An 18905-nucleotide genomic window follows, 5' to 3' on the forward strand; every position below is an offset into this window, starting at 1 on the left:
TTTTCTCAGGCTCTAGCAGAGGCCATGCCCGCACCTGATTCACAAGCTTGCATTCACTTCCTGTTGCTCAGATAAGGGAGGGAGGAAAAGTGGCAGTCTAAAAAAAGTAAATTTGCTTGTAGTGAAACAGTCTTAATTTCTTTAGCATGCTTTTTCCGAGTCTACTTGTGGGTAGGAAGTAAATGCTTGGTTATTAAGGTGACAGAACGTGAAGTTGAAAGAAAGGTCACAACCCAGAAGACCCAGATTCCTCCCTGTCCAGAGCAAGGTGGTGGCATAAATGGACCACTTAGACACCTGGACTGGGGGCGGGGACCTGTGGACAAGAATCGTGGCTAAACACACTACACTGTTTTGAAATTCTCCCACCTCAACAGGAGCTGGGCTCCCATCTGTAATCCCAACACTCAGGAAGTTGAGGAAGGAAGAACTGCTGCCAGTCCAAGGCAGGTCAGAACTACGCTGTGAATTCCAGACCGGTTTATAGCAAAGAGTGAGACAAAAAACAACAGAATTTCTAGATCAAAGCCAGGTGTGTCTGGAGTCTGGAATCACAGCACTCAGGAAGCTGAGACAGGGCTGAAGCCAGTCTGGATTACAAAAGAAACCCTCTCAAAGGGACAAAATCTAGATTATGTTCCCTAGATTCCCATACACATGTATTAAACTGTAGACACACTACTGCAGTTTTAATGCCCTGTCATAAAGATGCTGTGCATTAGACAGTGCTGCCAGATGGATTCAGCGCGACCTTGCTCACATGAGATGCACAATGAAAGGTGTCACATTGACTTTAAAAGTCAGCTGGGTGTGGGAGGCAGAGATAGGAGGATCACTGAGAATTCAAGGCTACCCTGCGACTACATAGTGAATTCCAGGTCAATCTGGGCTGAAAAGAGACTCTACCTCAAAAGAAAAAAAAAGTCACTGTCTTGGTTTGCTAAGAAGCCAAAACAGAGAGATATGCTTAGGGCATATCTTATCTTTGTTCTAATTCTAATCACTAGCCTTATGACTATCCTGTAATTTAATGTGTAGGTGAGTCCAGTTGTTAAAAGGAAATTGAGGACAATCCCTTTCATAGGGTGGGGTTGGATCAGATGATATGTGAGTGAGTCCACATTGTGCCCAACAGGCACCTTCTTCCTTTGATAGTGACTAGCTGTGGAGGGAGGGCACTCCTGGTGAACAGTGCAGAGCCTTTCTTTCTTTCCTTCTTTTTTTGGTTTTGTTTTTTGAGGTAGGGTCTCGCTGTAGCCCAAGCTGACCTGGAATTCACTATGCAGTCTCAGGGTGGCCTTGAAGTCATAGCAATCCTCCTACCTCTGCCTCCTGAGTGCTGGGATTAAAAGCATGTGCCACCACACCCAGCTCAGAGCATCTTTCTGAATTCAAGCTTGCCCATCTCTAAACCATCCCAAGGAATCTTTACTAACAGCTCCATGGCTATTGGGAAAGGAGGGCTCCTAACTCTAAAGCAAGCCTGGCCACTGTGCTGACTGACTTGGTCAGAGTGGGAGGGAAGAGCTGCTAGGTTCACTGGGATAGATTGCTCCTCTGTTAATTCTTGTCCAAAGGACTACCAAATCTGGAGTTAAATGGCTTTAAATTCATAATTCAGTGGGAGATCTTGGGCCAGGGTGATAAGTATGTCAGCAAAACACACTGTACCCAATTCTGGAGCCCCAAAATAAGCTTTAGCACTAGGAAAATGGTGACATTACAGGCTGTTCCTATTAATCAAGACTTCTGACCTCTGAAAACAGTAATTCTGACGACTGGCTACCAGAGCAGCTCACAGGCCTTTATGTTAGGTTTAAAGCAGAAATACTCAGCATTTCAGACTGATCTGCCCCTTCAAGAGTCAGACCACTGGACTAATTATTATTATAGTTATTATTTTATTTATTTGCAAACAGAGAGAAAGAGTAGACAGACAGAATGGGCATGACAGGGCCTCCAACCACTGCAAATGAACTCCAGAGGCATGCACTACTTTGTGCACTGGCTTTACATGGGTAGTGGGGAATTGAGCCTGGTCCGTAGATTTTAGAGGCAAATGCCTTAACCTCTGAGCCATCTCTTCAGCCCTATAATTATCACTTTTGAGACAGTCTTACTTTGTATTCCAGGCTGTTCAGAAACTTGACATGTATCCCAGTCTTGCTTGGAGTTAACACAATCCTCCTGCCTCAGCCTCGTACATGCTGGGATTGTAGGTGTGTGCAACCATGCTCAGCAGGCCTTTCTCTTCTATGCATTCCTCAGACTTCTAAAATGTCTTCAGGTCTGCTATGGCAGCATACCAGCCCCACCTCCCCAACCCTGGAAAGAAGAGAATCTGGGCTTGTGAGTTAGGGGTAAAGACAAGTATCTCTTCATGAAGGAGGAAACTGAGGTACACATGGAAGGTAAGTTAGGATAGAAGAGGGTACCGGAAGGCTGTCCCAGGGACAGCAAATGAATACTGAAAGTTTTCAGTTGCAATTGTGTATCTCGGCTTTCTCAGGTCTTGCAAAGTACTGCATCAGCACTTAGAAGCAGGAAGATATAAAGCCCAAAGAGTCCTTATCCCCTCTATGAAGCACTGCTTCGGCTAAGGTGACCTAGTCACTCACCATGACCTTCAGCTTTTCTCCAGGCCACAAGTGCTACGATTCCGTGGAAAAAGGCTTCTTAGGGTAGTCTAATCCTAGTCAGCAAACCACTCCCTTTGCAGGCTCTATGCTCTCCTTTCTCCCTCCAACTGTAGCCAAAGCTCAAGGCCCCTCATGCAATTGCAGAGTAAGGAGAACCTATTCCCCAAGTTGTCTGGCCATTTACTTTCCATTCCAAGGGGAGAGTGGAGGCTGAAGGATCCTCACATAGGGCTCAGGATGAGATGGTACAAGGTGTCATCAAGACTTGAAGACCAGGGGCAGACCAGGGACAAATGCACTCCTCTCAGGAAGTCCTGCTACAGCTCCCACTGCCTTGCTCTTAAGTCCATCCCTCACCCCATGTCTGTCCTGGCACACTGGTCGCCAGTCACCAGCCTTACTCACCTCCAGGCCAACAGGGACTAAGGAACCTTGGCACCTCTTCTAGGCAAGACCCACCCATACAGCGTTTCATGGTTTAAACTCAAAAGGGCAGCATTTGTCGCCATAGGGGGATGGGTAAGGTAGTCTGAAGCTAACTTGAAGAAAGTCCTATGCTTCAGGGAGGCCAGTGCCCCTTCAAATGACCTGGAACCTACCTTGTTCCCATGCCTGGGGGTGAAGGGCTTCAGGGGAATTATGTGACCCATGAAACTTCTGCCCTACCGCCTGCAAGAAGCCAAGATACCCCGACTTTCAACCAGAATAACCCTGTGAGAAGCTGGTGAGAAACCCAGTAATGACTCAGCACCAGATTCCTCTCCCTTTTCCTTGCCAGGATGAAAGGCAGAAGTAGGCTCCTCCCCAGCTGATGGCCACATTCTTACCACAAACTGAGTCATGGCCACACCCAGCCTGTATGGAAAATTACCAGGAAAGAAGGGAAGGTTAAACTCAAGGAGTTTTTCAGTTATAAATACAAAATCACAGCCATCTACTCTCTACCTGGAACAAACTGAGGAAAATAATTCTTTTTCTGACTCTATCCCTAACCAAGCATATCCAGGTCCAAATGAGGTGAGATGATTATTCCTTGAGCCCAGACCACGCTCATAGCAGGCTCTCACAGACAATAGCTCTCCCAGCTCCAAGAGAGCCCAGGTATGGTTTGGGAAAAGGGACAAACCTCCCTCAATTCTATCTTCTGTGGGAGAATTCCTCTCCAGTAATTCAGGGCCCTACCTAGAAAATATCTTTGCAATGAAGGCATTCACGTCAGGCAGGTTTTCTGACAGTGCTGAGGATTGAAGGAAAACTCTGTACATGCTAGGCAAAGATGCTACCACTGAGCAACATGTCAGAAAGGTCTTCTAGGAGGCAGGAATTCAAGTCTGAGTGGGCTCACTCATCTGCGAAGCAAGAGCCAGAATAATTTAAAGTCCTACCCTTGAAAGGCCAGACTTGGCCTAGCATGGTAGCACATGCCTGTAATCCTAGGACTTGAGAGCTAGAGGCAAGGAAGATCAGAAGTTCAAGGTCATCCTTGGCTACATAGTGAGTTTAGGTAAGGCCAGCCTGGGCTACACAACACCCTGCCATTAAAAAAAAAAAAAAAGACAGTTGGTCATAGTGGTGCACGCCTTTAATGCCAACACTTGGGAGGCAGAGGTAGGAGGATTGCCATGAGTTTGAGGCCACCCTGAGACTCCATAGTGAATTCCAGGTCAGCCTGGGCTAGAGTGAAGCAAGACAACAACAACAAAAAGGCCATTGTTTTAAAATGCTTTGCGGTATTTTCTAATCATATATTTCTTTCTTGATAAAATATTTGGAAATTTTCAACATATCTTGGCTATGTTTAGAATTACCTGACAGCTTTGGGTACATGGAGAATTGCCTGAAGGTCCAGAGCCTTGCTTAATGAAAGAAAACACAAATTCCCCCCAAAGCTATCAAGAGGTAAAGGAAGACAGTGGTTTCAGAACACCTATTTTAAAAAATTTACTTGCATGCGGGTGTGCAGGTGAATGCACAGACATGCCAGGGCCTCTTGCTGCTGCAAACTAACACCAGAAGCATCTGGGTGGCTTAGAGAATTGAACCTAGGGCTGCAGGCTTTGCAAGATGTTTTATCTGCATAATTGATAAAGCAAGCAAGTATCTTTAACTACTGAAACATCGTCCCAGCACCTTAGTAGGCCTTTCTTTGCCCATTCTTTCTGTTCCTGTCCCCCCACACCACTACCATCTTTTTCTTTTTATGGTACTGGTGATTGAATCCAGAGTCTCATGCATAGATGAAAAGCACTTTACCAATGAACAATATCCCTAGCCCTAGGCTGGCTTATCTTTAAGAATAGAAGTATGAGGGCTGGAGAGATGGCTTAGCAGTTAAGGTGTGTGCCTGCAAAACCAACGAATCCTGGTTCGACTCTCCAGGACCCACATAAGCCAGATGCACAAGGTGGCACATGCATTTGGAGTCCGTTTGCAGTGGCTGGAGTCCCTGGTGCACCCATTCTCTCTCTCTCAAATAAATAAATAAAATAATTTTAGAAGGAAGAAAAAGAAAGAGTAGAAGTATGACTTAAAGGTCCATCCCAGCAGGATCTGTTTCTGCAACACCTTTACAATCCCTTAAGACATTCTACTTGGGTACAATGACACATACATGTAGTCCCAGCTATTCTTCCAGAGGCAAAGCCAGAAGGATCATTTGAGCCCAGGATTCCTAGAGCAGCCCAGAGAATTTAGCAAGTTAGAAAACAAGTTCATTTCCTTCACCTGCCAGTTCTCCTCCACCTTATCTAAACCAAGAAAAAAAGCAAGGGGAAAGAGTAGAAATCCAGCCTTTAAGATACAGAATGGGGCAGAATAGGTTTTATGCAGAAAAGAATTGGCTCTGAGGGTAGGAAACTGAGGCTGCACTGGCCTCAAAGGCCCTTTTAAATGCTGAACAGCAGCCATCAGCAAGCAGTACTTTCATCCTGTACATTTTATCTGTGTTAACAGGAATTTCCCTTCCTCACTGAATCTTTTAACAAAAACACTGACAGATCTGTAGAACACAAAACTAAATGGGCTCAACTTTGACTTCCTGAAACTGAGATTGTCCCAAACTCTTAGATAACCTACTCCCCCACCCCTCCCTCATCTGGGGACTTTTGGGAGGTGCTGCACCAAGGCTAGTCAGACCACAGTGATCATATCCAGTCCACAGCACCTTCCATTTTATTGTTTTATTTACAAACAGGGTGAAGTCAACTGGGCAAATCAGGGGTGGGAGTCAGGCCATCCAAATGTGGAGTGGTTCCTGGGTCAATCTCCACCATGAAGGCCGCCTCTTCTAATCCTTTTCCTGCCCCTTGGTAATGGCCCCTAAATTCCTCAGGGCAGCCTCACCTGCTGCTCCTGAGCCCTTTGATGAGGGCAGATGGATCTTGGGGGAACAGGGTGGTACGAGGGCTGGGGCCCCCTCAGTTTGTGTAAACCTGAGTTCCGATCACACGCATGATTTCCTTCTGAATCTTGGGGTCCTGAGTATTAATGTTGGCATCGCCCACCTGACCATCCTCATATCTGCCAAAGATAGGGCAAGTGTGAGAATAAGAGGAACAATACCAGAATAATGTTAGCTAGTAAACCTGAATTTCAAGGTCTGACCATCCCAAAAGTCAGTTTTTTGTCATTTCTGTTATGCAAGAAAAAAAGATGCCTTGAAACAGATCCCCATGATTTGTTCTCATCCCCAGGGGAAAAGTTCCAGTGTCAGTAAACTTAAAGATAGCAAGGGACAGGTTTCTGATAACTGAAATGGACTTCCCCAGTAGTCACATTCCATCATGCTCATCTAATCCCAAGGTCCCTGTCAGACTTACACAAAGAAGAACCTTGTGCAGACATGGTCGGACACAGGGCACACCCAAATGTTCCCATGCTTCTGGAGGTCCTTAGATGTAATCACTGGGAGGAAGAGGACCAGAAGTCACAGAGCCCAGGCATGGAAGGGAAGACACAATGCTTCAACATCACTTGTGCCTGGGCCATGGGCCAAATGTCAGGGCCCAAAAAGACAGAACTAGGTGAGCTACCTACCTTCGCAAAGGGCTATACAGTTTAGATTGCGACTCTGCAGGAACCGTGACTGAATGGACCGGGTCTGAAAAAGAAACAAGCAAGAGAAGAGAGCCAGGTAGGGTATGACGGCATTTGCTAGAGGCCCCTAGTCAGTAATGACAGGGATAGGGTTTCAATCTTGGGAGCTCCCACCACCCTCCAAAAGTTTACTTTCCCATTATCATGCCGGGCGTGGTGGCGCATGCCTTTAATCCCAGCACTCGGGAGGCAGAGGTAGGAGGATCGCAGTGAGTTCAAGGCCACCCTGAGACTACATAGTGAATTCCAGGTCAGCCTGAGCCAGAGTGACACCCTACCTCGAAAAAAAAAAAAAAAAAAACAACCATTATCAACCTTGGATAGTGAAGGGTTAAAGAACCACTGGCCTCAGACCACCGACCTCGGTGGAACATACAACTTTCCTGGACCACAGCATAAGGGACTTCCATTACCAAGCAACTCATAACTCAAAGATCCACCCTCAAGAGCTATCAGGCCACCCAGACACAAAAGGCCTTATCTTTCCCTCCATTCTTCACTCCCGAAGAGCCCATCCACATCCTCTGAAAATCTCTAGTCTCCCACATTCAAATGCAGCAGTAGCAGTTTCCTCCTGGGAAAGCTGCTATTCCTCCAAAAAAGAATAGTCTGTGTTGGCTTTCTTTTTCTCTTGTATTTCTCATGACACTTCAATCTCTGCCCTCATACTTAGGACAGAGACAGAACATGACTCTAGAAGTGTGTTCTCTGTAGGGCATGCCTAATGCGTCACCTCAGCTCCACCATCTCCCCACCAATCTTTGTAGCCAATACTAAGCCCAGGGAAGGGTCCTAACTCAGGACAGAGTCAATAAAAAATACCTGGGGGATGGTATTCATCCGGTTATATCTCTGTACCAGCTCGTCCTTGGAGGGCATCCTGTGCTGTCCTTTTCCCATCCCTGTTATAGAACAACAAACTCAGTTCATCTATCCACAAATCTTTCTTATTTACTTTAGTGCCTACTATATGCCAGATGCTCAGCTAGACACACTTCTTGGTAGCACAGTGGTGAATAAAACATTTGCTTGCACAGAACTTCGTCTGGTGCAGATTACAGATAAGAAGCAAGTAATAACACAGTATGGCAAGTGCTGTGATGGAGAGATTATAGAGCATGATGTGAACTAAAGAAGGGGAACTAGCCTAGCCCACAGGTTTGCAGAAGACCTCTCAGTGCAGCAAGACTTGAAAAAAAGGAGGGAGATACTGCACAGGAGGAATAACATACAAAATCCTTGAAGGAAAGATGGCCATGTGACTTAACTTATATAGAACAGAGTGAATGGAAGAAGAGCGGCAAGAAATGATGCTGAAAACATACACATACGACAGGGCCGGATCAAGCAGGCCCTAGAGGCTATTAAGACAATTGGAGCTTATCCTCAGAACACGAAGGAAGCCACTGAAAGGTTCTAACATAGGAAACAATACATGGCATAAGCGAGTGAAGAGGGGACTGGCAGAATAGGGCATGAACACCTCTGAATCAAATTACAGACTGACAGACATGAGTGAGAGGAAAGCAAGCCGAGCTTACAAGTGAGATAAGCTCTGGTTTTGAAGGTACAGAAGAAACTGGGGGAAAAGCAGAAAACAAAGCATGTACATTGTGAGTACTTCCTGACAGGCAATCACACTGGCAACTCCTTGACAACCCTACCTCCTTTAGAAAACCTTTCCACACTTGAAGACATGTCAATGCCTTTTGGTTTCTTCATTGTTTAACTACATTCGTCCTCTATCATCCTTAATCCACACTGAAGAGGCCTTGTTTGTATAGACTGAAGCATGATTTTTCTTAGATATAAAATGACACTTGTGTATCTCCATTCTCAACTCCTTTGGCCTGAGGACAAGATTTCAGTCTCTCTATTCAGCTTTGGCTCTATCACAAGCCTGTTACCAGTCAGGAATGTATGAGCAGGTGACCAAGGAGGGTGCTATCAGCATAGTCCATTAAGCAGGGCTAACTCACCATTCTACTCCCAAATTTTCAACTATTACAACTCTACTTTGCTTTAATTTTTGGTTCTGTAGCAGCCATGGAGTACAGGCAGGGCTGAGCAAGCTGTGCATTCATCACACGCTCACTCAGAAATCTCATGACCCATTCATGGCCTGAATAAAACTCAGCTTGAACTGTCAGTTCCTTCCTCTTTCAGGGCAGATACTTAGCAGCACTGTCCCTTTTCCACTATCCTTAACAAGGCTCAGCTCTACATGCAACATCATGACCGCAGTCCAGGTATTTCTATACACTCTGAGAGAAATTCCCATGCACCTTCTACTCCAGGGGAAACAGATGGAAGGATAAGAATAACTGGAACATGGTGTGGTGGTACACAACTTTAATCCCAGAAATTGGGAGGCTGACGTAGGAGGATCGCTGTGAGTTTGAGGCCAGCCTGGGACTACATGGTGAATTCCAGGTCAGTCTGGGCTAGAGCAAGACACTACTGTGGAGAAAAAAACAAAAAACAAAACAAAAAAACCCTGATTTCTGTGGTGAGTCTTAGAGGTGGCACTTATGACATAAATCTTGTCCTATTTCAATCCTTTCGCACTGTCCTCTTCATAATGTCCCAATGAGTTTTCATGTCCTGGGACCAGATTCTGACAACTTGGTGGTCTGACTACCTGTGGATGCTTTGTGTCCAGATTTAGAAGTCCCTAAACAGGACTACACAAACATGAGATTTACAAACCGTTATCTGTACTAGCACAGCATGACTAAGTCATCAGCAGTTCTGCTCATCAGATGGATGCTCTCCACTCATACTGATCCCTATCCTGAAAGTTCACCCAATGCTACCAAGCCAACAGGGCCCTAAGAACAAACAAAAACAAATAGCGTGAGAAAGGAAGAGGCAGTCAAACACCAGAGTTGACTGGAGTGGGACATGTGTACACATCCCACCCAGTGTCAGGAGATTCTCCCATATCTTTAGAAACCCTGGTCATTCAAGCAAAGCCTACCCTTGTCAATCCAAAAAAATGATGAGAACATTAGCCCAGAAGTTAGGAGACTTGGACTGTAATCCTATCTCTGCTACTCATAGCTATGTGACCTCAAGAAAGCAGTTTAGCTTAAAAAAAAAAAAAACCAAGATTTTTAAAAATTTATTATTTCCAAGTACAGAGAGAGAGTGTGTGTGTACACACACCAGGGCACCCAGACACACACACCACTTACTGTATCTGGCTTTATGTGGATTCTGGGGAATTGAACTCAGGTGGTTAGGTTTTGTAGGCAACCGAGTCATCTCTCCAGCCCCAGTTTAGCTTTTTTTTGTGTATCAGCTTCCTTATCTATAAAATAATCGGGAATTGTCTTTAATCCCAGCACTAGAGGCAGACATAGGTGGTTCTGTAGTCAGCTTGGACTAGAGTGAAACCCTCCCCCCCAAAATAATCATGAATTGGACTATATGATTAATAACTCTTCTAGTAAAATCCTATGGTCATTGGCATTTGTAATCAATAGTAACTCCAACAGTAAAATCCTATGGTACTCTGGAGAGGACAGTGTCATATGATATTTTTATGTAAGCAGGAGAGTACTGAAGAAAGACAAGAAGTCTATGCAGACTCCTAGGTACTATCTGGTAACTAAAGGTATTCAGACACTCCATAGCTTAAGGGGGGTAGTAGGATAAGAGAGAAGGAAAAGGAAGGGATCTGGGGTTACTAAAATCAAGGAGAATATGAGTGTTCTTCATTTAAAATTTTTAAATTTCTAGAGAGAGAGATAGAGAGAAGGGGAAGGGGGGAGAGAACTGGCATGCCAGAGCCTCATCCACTGAAATCAAACTCCAGATGTTTGCACCACCTAGTGGGCATGTGCAACCTTGTGCTTGCCTCACCTTTGTGCATCTGGCTAACATGGACTCTGCAGAGAGAATGAACATGGGTCCTTAGGCTTCACAGGCAAGTGCCTTAACCACTAAGCAATCTCTCCAGCCCAAGAATCTGAGAATTTAATTAGAAGGATGATTCTCGGGCTGGAACAAAGATAAAAATCAAGGAATTTTGACAAAGATACCAAAAAAGACTACTTCACCCTCACTCCCACTATGGATCTGCAGCACACAGTGTAAGATTCATTCATGCATTCAATAAATAGAAACTGAGCATTTAACCTGTGTGGGTCAATCACGTTTATTCCATGACACATAATCATTGTTAACAGGACAATAAATACCTGGAGACCCATTCCGATAGCTTAGGACTCTAAGTGGCATATCTAAAGGTAACCAATACTAAGAAATGTAGGATGTATTTGCTTTGCACAACTGGTAATTGAACCCATGGCTAACACGTGCTAGATAAGTGCTCTACCACTGAGCTACACCCCCAGCCCAAGGTTATTCCTTTATGGGTTTTTTAGCTAGTTCTTTTTTTAATTAATTAATTAACTTATTTATTTGCAAGAGAGAGACTGGGCACACCAGAGCCTACAGCCACTGCAAACTACAGATATACACACCACCTTGTACATCTGGCTTACATAGGTCCTGGGGAATTGAAACTGGATCCTTTGGCTTTGCAGGCAAGAGCCTTAACCACTAAACCATCTCTCTAGCACTTTTACCTACTTTTAACATACCAAAACACACACACACACACACACACACACACACCCCTTCCTCTGAACTGTTTACTTTTTAGTAACATTAGACTTCTGGGACTTTAAAATTTTTATCTATTTATTAATTTTTGAGAGAAAGAGAGAGAGAGGCAGATGGATATAGAGAGAATGGGAGCACCAGGGCCTCTAGCTACTGCAAGTGAACTCCAGATGCATATGCCACCTTGTGTACCTGGCTTATATGGGACCTAGGGAATAGAACTTGGGTCCTTAGGCTTTGCAGGCAAACACCTTAACCACTAAACCATCTCTCCAGCCTTTTTAAAAAAAGTTTTATTTATGTATGCACTGATTTTTCAGCGAGGGTACTTGCCTTTTTAAAATCCATATTAAAATTTTTCTAAGTTGTTATGTCTTGATGTCATTTGCTTTTATTGCTGAATAATACCCAGTGTGACTCTATCAAAACCTATTTGTCCATAATTCTGATGATGATGAGCATCTGAGCTGTTTTCAAGATCTGCTGCTGCAAACAGCTGCTGTGAGCATTCCTGTACATGTCTTTGGGTATGTGTACACAGCAATGAAATGCTGGGCAGAATGATAGGTGCTGTAGCATTATGAAATAACATCACATTATTTTCAAAAATGGTTGGGCATTTATCTCCTTGTAGACAACAGAGGAGATCCTGATACCCCAACCTGTGACTAACCAGAGGCAGCTGTTTTGGCCCACAGAGGTGTGAAGTAGTCAGTGACTTTGCCTTAATATTACTTCCCTCTAGAGGGTAAGCAGCTTTTCACACTGGGGTTATTTCTTCAGTGAAATGTCCATTCATATCACTTGCCTGATCCTTTCTCACTTTTCAACAAGCTTCTTATTTATCTGCAAGGGTTTTGTGTTGTTTTGTTTCATTTTTCTGGTATAAAGGACTGAACCTAGGTTTAGTATTCTCTCTGTACCACTGTACTACATCCTGAGACCTTTTGTGTATATTTTTACTTTGAAATAAAATCATATTACATTACTCATGCTAGCCTTGAACATGCTATATATACTAGGCAGGTTATGAATTTATAACCCTCTTGCCTTTGCTTCCCAAGTAGCGAGTATTACAAGTGTGTGCCACCACATGTTGCTAAGAATTTTAAAATACATTCTTATTACTAATCATTTGTAGTTATAATGTTACAAGTGTCTGTCTTCTCCAAGTATATAGCTTAACTTCACTTTCTTTACAATATCTTCTGATGAATGGAGGATTTTTAAAATTTCAATCGTGGGCTGGAGAGATGGCTTAGCGGTTAAGCACTTGCCTGTGAAGCCTAAGGACCCGGGTTTGAGGCTCGATTCCCCAGGACCCACGTTAGCCAGATGCACAAGGGGGCGCACGCATCTGGAGTACGTTTGCAGTGGCTGGAAGCCCTGGCGCACCCATTATCTTTCTCTCCATCTATCTGCCTCTCCCTCTGACACTCTCAAATAAATAAGTAAAAATGAACAAAAAAAATTATAAAATTTCAATTGTCAAATCTGTCACTGATTCATCTTTTCTTTTTATTTTTTTGAGGTACAGTCTCATTCTAGCCTGGGCTGACCTGGAATTCACTATGTAGTCTCAGCATGGCCTTGAACTCAAGATAATCCTCTACTTCTCCCTCCTGAGTGCTAGAATTAAAATCATGCACCACCACACCTGGCTAGTAATCATTTTTTATTCTCTGGAAAAAAAATTTTAAACTTTTAAAATATTTTACCTATTTATTTATTTGACAGAGAAAGAAAGAGGCAGAAAGAATAGGCATGCCAGGGCCTCCAGCCACTGCAAAGGAACTCCAGACACATGCACCCCTTATGTATCTGGCTTATGTGGGTGGTGGGGAATCGAACCTGAGTGCTTTGGCTTTGCAGGCAAACACCCTAACTGCTAAGCCATCCCTCCAGCCCTTTATAAAAATTTTAATATATGAATTTTAATATGTGTTTTTCTTTGACAAATACTTTTTAAAATATTTTTAAATTCTTTATTTGAGTGCGAGAGAGAAAGAGGCAAGGTGGGGGGGGGGGACAGAGAATGGGTACACCAGGGCCTCCAACCACTGTAAACAAATTTCAAACATGTGCACCATCTTGTGCATCTGGGGAATCAAACCTGGGTCCTTTGGCTTCACAGGCAAGTACCTTAACTGCTAAACCATCTCTCCAGCCCTAATCTTTTGTTTGTTTTTGTTTTTTTTTTTTTGCAGTAGGGTCTTGCTCTAGCCCAGGCTGACCTAGAAATTAGTTTCAGGCTGGCCTCGAACTCACAGGGATCCACCTGTCTCTCAAGAGCTGAGATGAAAGGCCTGTGCCACCACACCTAGCCTCCCCCCCCCCTTTTTTTTAGAAAAGCCCAACAGACTACTTTTTTTCCCCATTTATTTATTTTTATTTAAGACAGAAAGGAGGAGACAGAGAGAAAGAGAAAGAGGGAGAGAGGGAGGGAGAGGGGGAAGAGAATGAATACAGCAGGACGTATAGCCACTGCAAACGAACTCCAGACGCATACACTACCTTGTGCATCTGGCTTACATGGGACCTGGAGAATGATCCTGGGTCCTTAGGCTTTGCAGGCAAGCACTTTAACTACTTAGCCATCTCTCTAGCCTGAGTTTTTACAAATTTTTAAAAATATATTTATTAATCTATTTATTTGAGAGAGACAGAGAGTATGGGTGCTCCAGGGCCTATCTCCACTGCAAACAAACTGCAGGTACATGTGCCACTTTGTGCATCTGGCTTTAAGTGGGTACTGGGAAATAAAACCCAGGCTTTGCAAGCAAATGTGTTTAACCATTGAGCCATTTCTCCAGCCCCTAGGATTTTAAAAACTTTAAAATAATATTTTTGTTGATTTATTTCCAAAGAGGGAAGGGAGAAGGGAAGGAGAAAAATAGAGAGACAGACAGACATACTATGGGCATGCCAGGACCCCTTGCCACTGCAAATGAACTCCTATTATTTTGTGCATCTGACTTTACATGGGAACTGGGGAATCTAACCCAGGCTGGCAGGCTTTGCTAACAAGTACCTTTTACAACTGAGTCATCTCCCCAGCACACTAGCCCTTTTTAAAATTTAATTTTGAAACAAAGTTTCATTAAGTTAACCCCGGCTGGCCTCAACCTCATGATTCTCCTCCCTCAATCTCCCAAGTAGGTAAGATTACACACATAGTGTAACATCTTGGCAGTTTTATAATTCTGGACATGAGTTTTCTTATCTTTATAAAGGCTACCTTTACTGAAGAATGCTAAATAACAATCTACAAAGACTCTAGTCCAGTTATCTTCACATAGTGAATATGCAACTGCACAGTGGCCATCCCTATGCACACCACTGAACAAAAGCAAAAGGAGACTGACATGGGGTGTGGTGGCACATGCCTTTAATCCCAGCACTCAAGAGGCAGAGGTAGGAGGATCAAAGTGAATTCCAGGTCAGCCTGGACTAGAGCAAGACCCTACCTTGAAAAACCAACCCAACCCAAAAACAACAAAAACCAGACTGAAAAGGAAGATGCACTGAGTTCCACATCATATCCTTTTTCTGAGTCCTTAGATAAAGCTAGACTCATCTCTTCATTCTTATCTTTGGAATAAAGTTTTTCTTCCCTGCATTCAATCTGACTATTATACTAGTGTGTGGTTAAGAGTTTTATTTAAAAGGTGGTTGGCATGAGGGAACATCTTTGGAAGCTTAAGCCAATACAAGACTCAAACCTTCATGTTTATTCACACATAATTTACATGTACATATATAATCTGTAATTGCCAATATGAAAAACTGTGGTCTAGCTGGGCATGATGGTACATGCCTATATTCTCAACTTACAAGGTGGAAGCAGGAAGAACAGGAGTTCAAGGTCATCGCAGCTTCATAAAAAATAAAAAATAGTGTGATTTACAAAGAGCCTTGTTTCACTACCCAGATACTCCTTAGGCCATTCCCAGAACCAAGTCCCTACAATATATAAAACCACCATTTTATTTATTTATTTATTGTTGTTTTGTTTTTCAAAGTAGGGTCTCACTCAAGCCTAGGCTGACCTGGAATTCTCTCTGTAGTCTCAGGGTGGCCACAAACTCACAGCAATTCTCCTACTACCTCGGCCTCCCAAGTGGTGGGATTAAAGGTATGTGCCACTACACCTGGCTTTTTTTTAAAGAATCTGGATTTCTAATGAGCAAAAATAGAAAGAGATAGATTATGTATCCATGACTGGGGAAAGAGCTGACATAGATCAAGTATCCACAATGTGAGAGGAGACATCACAGATCACATGTTCACAAATGGATGCAGTATAAACACAGTCATGGTGGCCAGAGATAATTTCTTACCTGAGTATCCAAAGGAAATACTGGAGATGGGGCTCAGGTAGATGCCTTTGCCATAGGCTGCTCCATGCAGCTTGCAGGGAAACACCAGGGTGAACATATGAGCCTGGGCCCACCCGTGGCTATATATTAGGCATCCACAAGGCTTATCCAGTTCTCCGTCCCTCCATTTCTCTACCTTCACTCATTCAAGTAAGTCTACAGGCCTACTCTTGAAAAGCTGATTGGCTGAAAAGTGGATTACAGTTAAACTGCTCGTGGATGAAATACTAGATATTAATGCCCTGGGGAGTGGAAAGCAGCCGAGTGGCTGAGTTACTGCCTCAGCATCCATAATCCTCTCCTGAAGCCTTGATAACACATTCAGACTCCCAAAGAGAAGACTGAAGAAGAAGGAGGTAGCCAGAAGAGGAACAAAAACCACTCTAATTTCTCAGGGCAAATAAGTCTTCATAACAACTCTATGAATAGCCACAAAACTGAAATACCCTGTCATTATAACAGGGTCATTCATCACAGTGGCTGCAATCAGCAATTCCACATCCCCACCTAAGGTATATTCCCATTCCCAAAACCACCAAAAGACAGAGCTCAACTTCAAATATACCATTCCAACTTCCTCTCTAGGGAAGCTCCAAGGCAGGCTAGGCATGAGGAGCTGAGGCAGAAACAGCTTTCCAACACTTTAGAGCACACTTCTTCAAAACTGAGGGGTGCAGGGAGCGAGAAGGAAGGAGAAAGGGGCTCATCCTCACCTGCAGTTTGGTGTAGGACGCATTGACCAGCCCGTTGCGCAGGATCGAATGCCAGTTCTCAATGTGGGACCCACTGTAAGGCAGGACAGCACCTATGTGTATGAGGTTCCCAAGAGCACTTCTGAGATTGCCATTCCCACCCATCTGTATCCACACAGGAATGGAGATCGGCACAGACACACCTAATGGACGCAGTCACAAGCATGCTAGGTATGTGGACGGTTAAACCCCACATTGTATCCTTTCTTCTACCTTCCAATAATCACATCCTAAACCTTTAGCTGTTGGTTCAGTGTTTTCATCTGCCTGTTTTCCTGATTTTTTTTTTTTTTTTCGAGGTAGGGTCTCACTCTAGCTCAGGCTGACCTGGAATTGACTATTCAGTCTCAGGGTAGCCTCGAACTCAAGGCAATCCCCCTACCTCTGACTCCCAAGTGCTAGGGTTAAAGGCGTGTGCCACCATGCCCAGCTTTTCCTGATATTTTTAATTCAATAAATTATTTAAACTCAATAAACATGACTAAATCCAAATATGGCTCCTAGCGCAGATTTCACAACCTTTCTCTTATAGCCTGCAAGGTCAGCCTTTCTTTATTGTTATTTGTTCTGTAGATGTGCTGGGGATTGAATCCATGGCCTCAGATTTTACATCCTATTTTTAAAAGGTACTAACACTTCCTCTAAGTAACCCTCCATATTTTCCCCTTTTTCAATCCCATGCCAGCACACAAATTTATTATAACTCCTGAGTGGTCAAGAGTTATGAGGCTCATTATTATAGTATAGCCACACATGACATGGAGTGAAAGGGACAGTCATGCTTTTATATTTAAAAAAAAGTTACATACCCTCAGTCCTTTCTTTTTTCCCTCTCCTACATTAAAACATAAATTACAGACTTACTTCCAAAACTTTCAAGTCTATCTTTCTAATCTGTTCCTTCAGTAAACATGTAAATTCTATTTCTTTTCAATACATCAAAGCAGTTTGAAAATAAAGACCATGTCATACGAAGATTTTTGTACTCTACAACCCCTATCAAAATTACATTTAATGGCAGCATTTGGGAGGCAGAGGTAGGAGGATTGCTGTGAGTTCGAGAACACCCTGAGACTACATAGTTAATTCCAGGTCAGCCTGTTCCAGAGTGAGACCCCCACCTCGGGGGAAAATTATATTTAATGAGTATTTGCTAGCTGGCTGACAAATACAGGCAACACAAATTCATGCCTCAAGGTTCCCCTCCCACTCCCACCCACTGCTGCCCAGCTTCCACCCTCCTCACTGGAAGGCAAAGGTGCTTCCGTAGAGCTTCTTGGCGGTCCGGAACCGAGCCTCCTTCGCAGGAGGGCTGCTCAGCAGGAGGAACTGGTGTGAGGTGTGCATGAACTTCAGCTGCTGCCCATGGTGGGGGTGGGGTCAGGAAAACAGAACAGAAATCGAGATCAGGGAGGGAAAGGTTGGGGACAGAGAACAAATCAGATCTGCACTAACTCCAAGCAAGGGAAATAGGCCTGGGCCCAAAGACAGTGTTGATAGACAAAGCCAAGTCAGCTACTTCCAGACCACTACGGTTAGCTGGCTTGGGATCCTTTCTGGACTTTGATCAGAAATTTGAAATTGGGGCTAAAGAGATGTCTGAGTGGTTAAGGCTCTTGCCTGCAAAGCCAAAGGAGCCAGGTTGAATAATGCAATATACATGTAAAGCCAGATACACAAGGTGGCACATGCTTCTAGAGTTTGTTTGCAGTGGCTGGAGGCCCTGGTGCGCCCATTATCTCTCTCTCTAATAAATATCTTTTAAAAAGAAAGAAAGAGAGCAAGGAAGGAAGAAATTTGAAAGGGTATAGAGGGAGAATGATTACTTACCCTGCTGAGAGGTAGTTTGACAATGTGTGACCTGTTACTAGAGATGATCCTGGGAAGAAACAGGGAAAGGAAAAGGACAAAGTAAATGTGGTTAGGCTACCCTGAACAAGCAGCTTTTCTCAATCACAGGAAAACAAATAAGACTCCCGAGTCTTCTGTGATTCTGTCCAGATCACAGCAAGCTATTCCCTCTGAGTGATAAGGCACATGTATAAAAATTTAAGAGTCGGGAGCAGAGGTAGGAGGATCCCCGTGTGAGTTCAAGGCCACTCTGAGACTACTTAGTGAATTCAAGGTCAGCCTGGACTACAGTGAAACCCTACTTCAAAAAGCAAAAAAAATAAACAAAAATTTGAAAGAGAAGCTCTATTGAGCCAGGTGTGGTGGTGCACACCTTTAATCCCAGCATTCAGGAGGCAGAGGTAGGAGGATCACTGTGAATTTGAGGCCACCCTGAGACTACATAGTGAATTCTAGGTTAGCCTGGACTAGAGTGAAAACCTACCTCAAAAAAAAAAAAAAAAAGAGAGAGAGAGAGAAGCTCTTGACAGGACACCAGCTAGATAGGGAGAGGTACT

At 43.8% G+C, this 18905-nt stretch overlaps 1 protein-coding gene across 6 annotated transcripts in view; it reads right to left on the bottom strand.

The window, feature by feature from the left end:
- Positions 1 to 5787: 5787 nt before the first annotated feature.
- Parp6 (poly(ADP-ribose) polymerase family member 6) overlaps positions 5788 to 18905 on the bottom strand; it is a 38654-nt gene continuing 25536 nt past the window's right edge. For 3 of the 6 annotated variants that reach the window (XM_045160739.1, XM_045160741.1, XM_045160738.1), the window contains exons 17-24: positions 18328 to 18376; positions 17744 to 17856; positions 16459 to 16531; positions 15707 to 15776; positions 7557 to 7636; positions 6675 to 6738; positions 6458 to 6542; positions 5788 to 6158 (exon numbers count right to left, since the gene is read on the bottom strand). In XM_045160739.1, the coding sequence (XP_045016674.1) occupies positions 6056 to 6158; positions 6458 to 6542; positions 6675 to 6738; positions 7557 to 7636; positions 15707 to 15776; positions 16459 to 16531; positions 17744 to 17856; positions 18328 to 18376 (637 nt within the window). In that variant the 3' untranslated portion in view covers positions 5788 to 6055. Of the gene's footprint in view, positions 6159 to 6457; positions 6543 to 6674; positions 6739 to 7556; positions 7637 to 15706; positions 15777 to 16458; positions 16532 to 17743; positions 17857 to 18327; positions 18377 to 18905 lie in introns of those variants that run through there. The other 3 variants (XM_045160742.1, XM_045160740.1, XR_006639338.1) reach the window with 2 other exon arrangements.

Source organism: Jaculus jaculus, chromosome 10 (genome assembly GCF_020740685.1).
Source record: "Jaculus jaculus isolate mJacJac1 chromosome 10, mJacJac1.mat.Y.cur, whole genome shotgun sequence".
Lineage (NCBI taxonomy): Eukaryota > Metazoa > Chordata > Mammalia > Rodentia > Dipodidae > Jaculus > Jaculus jaculus.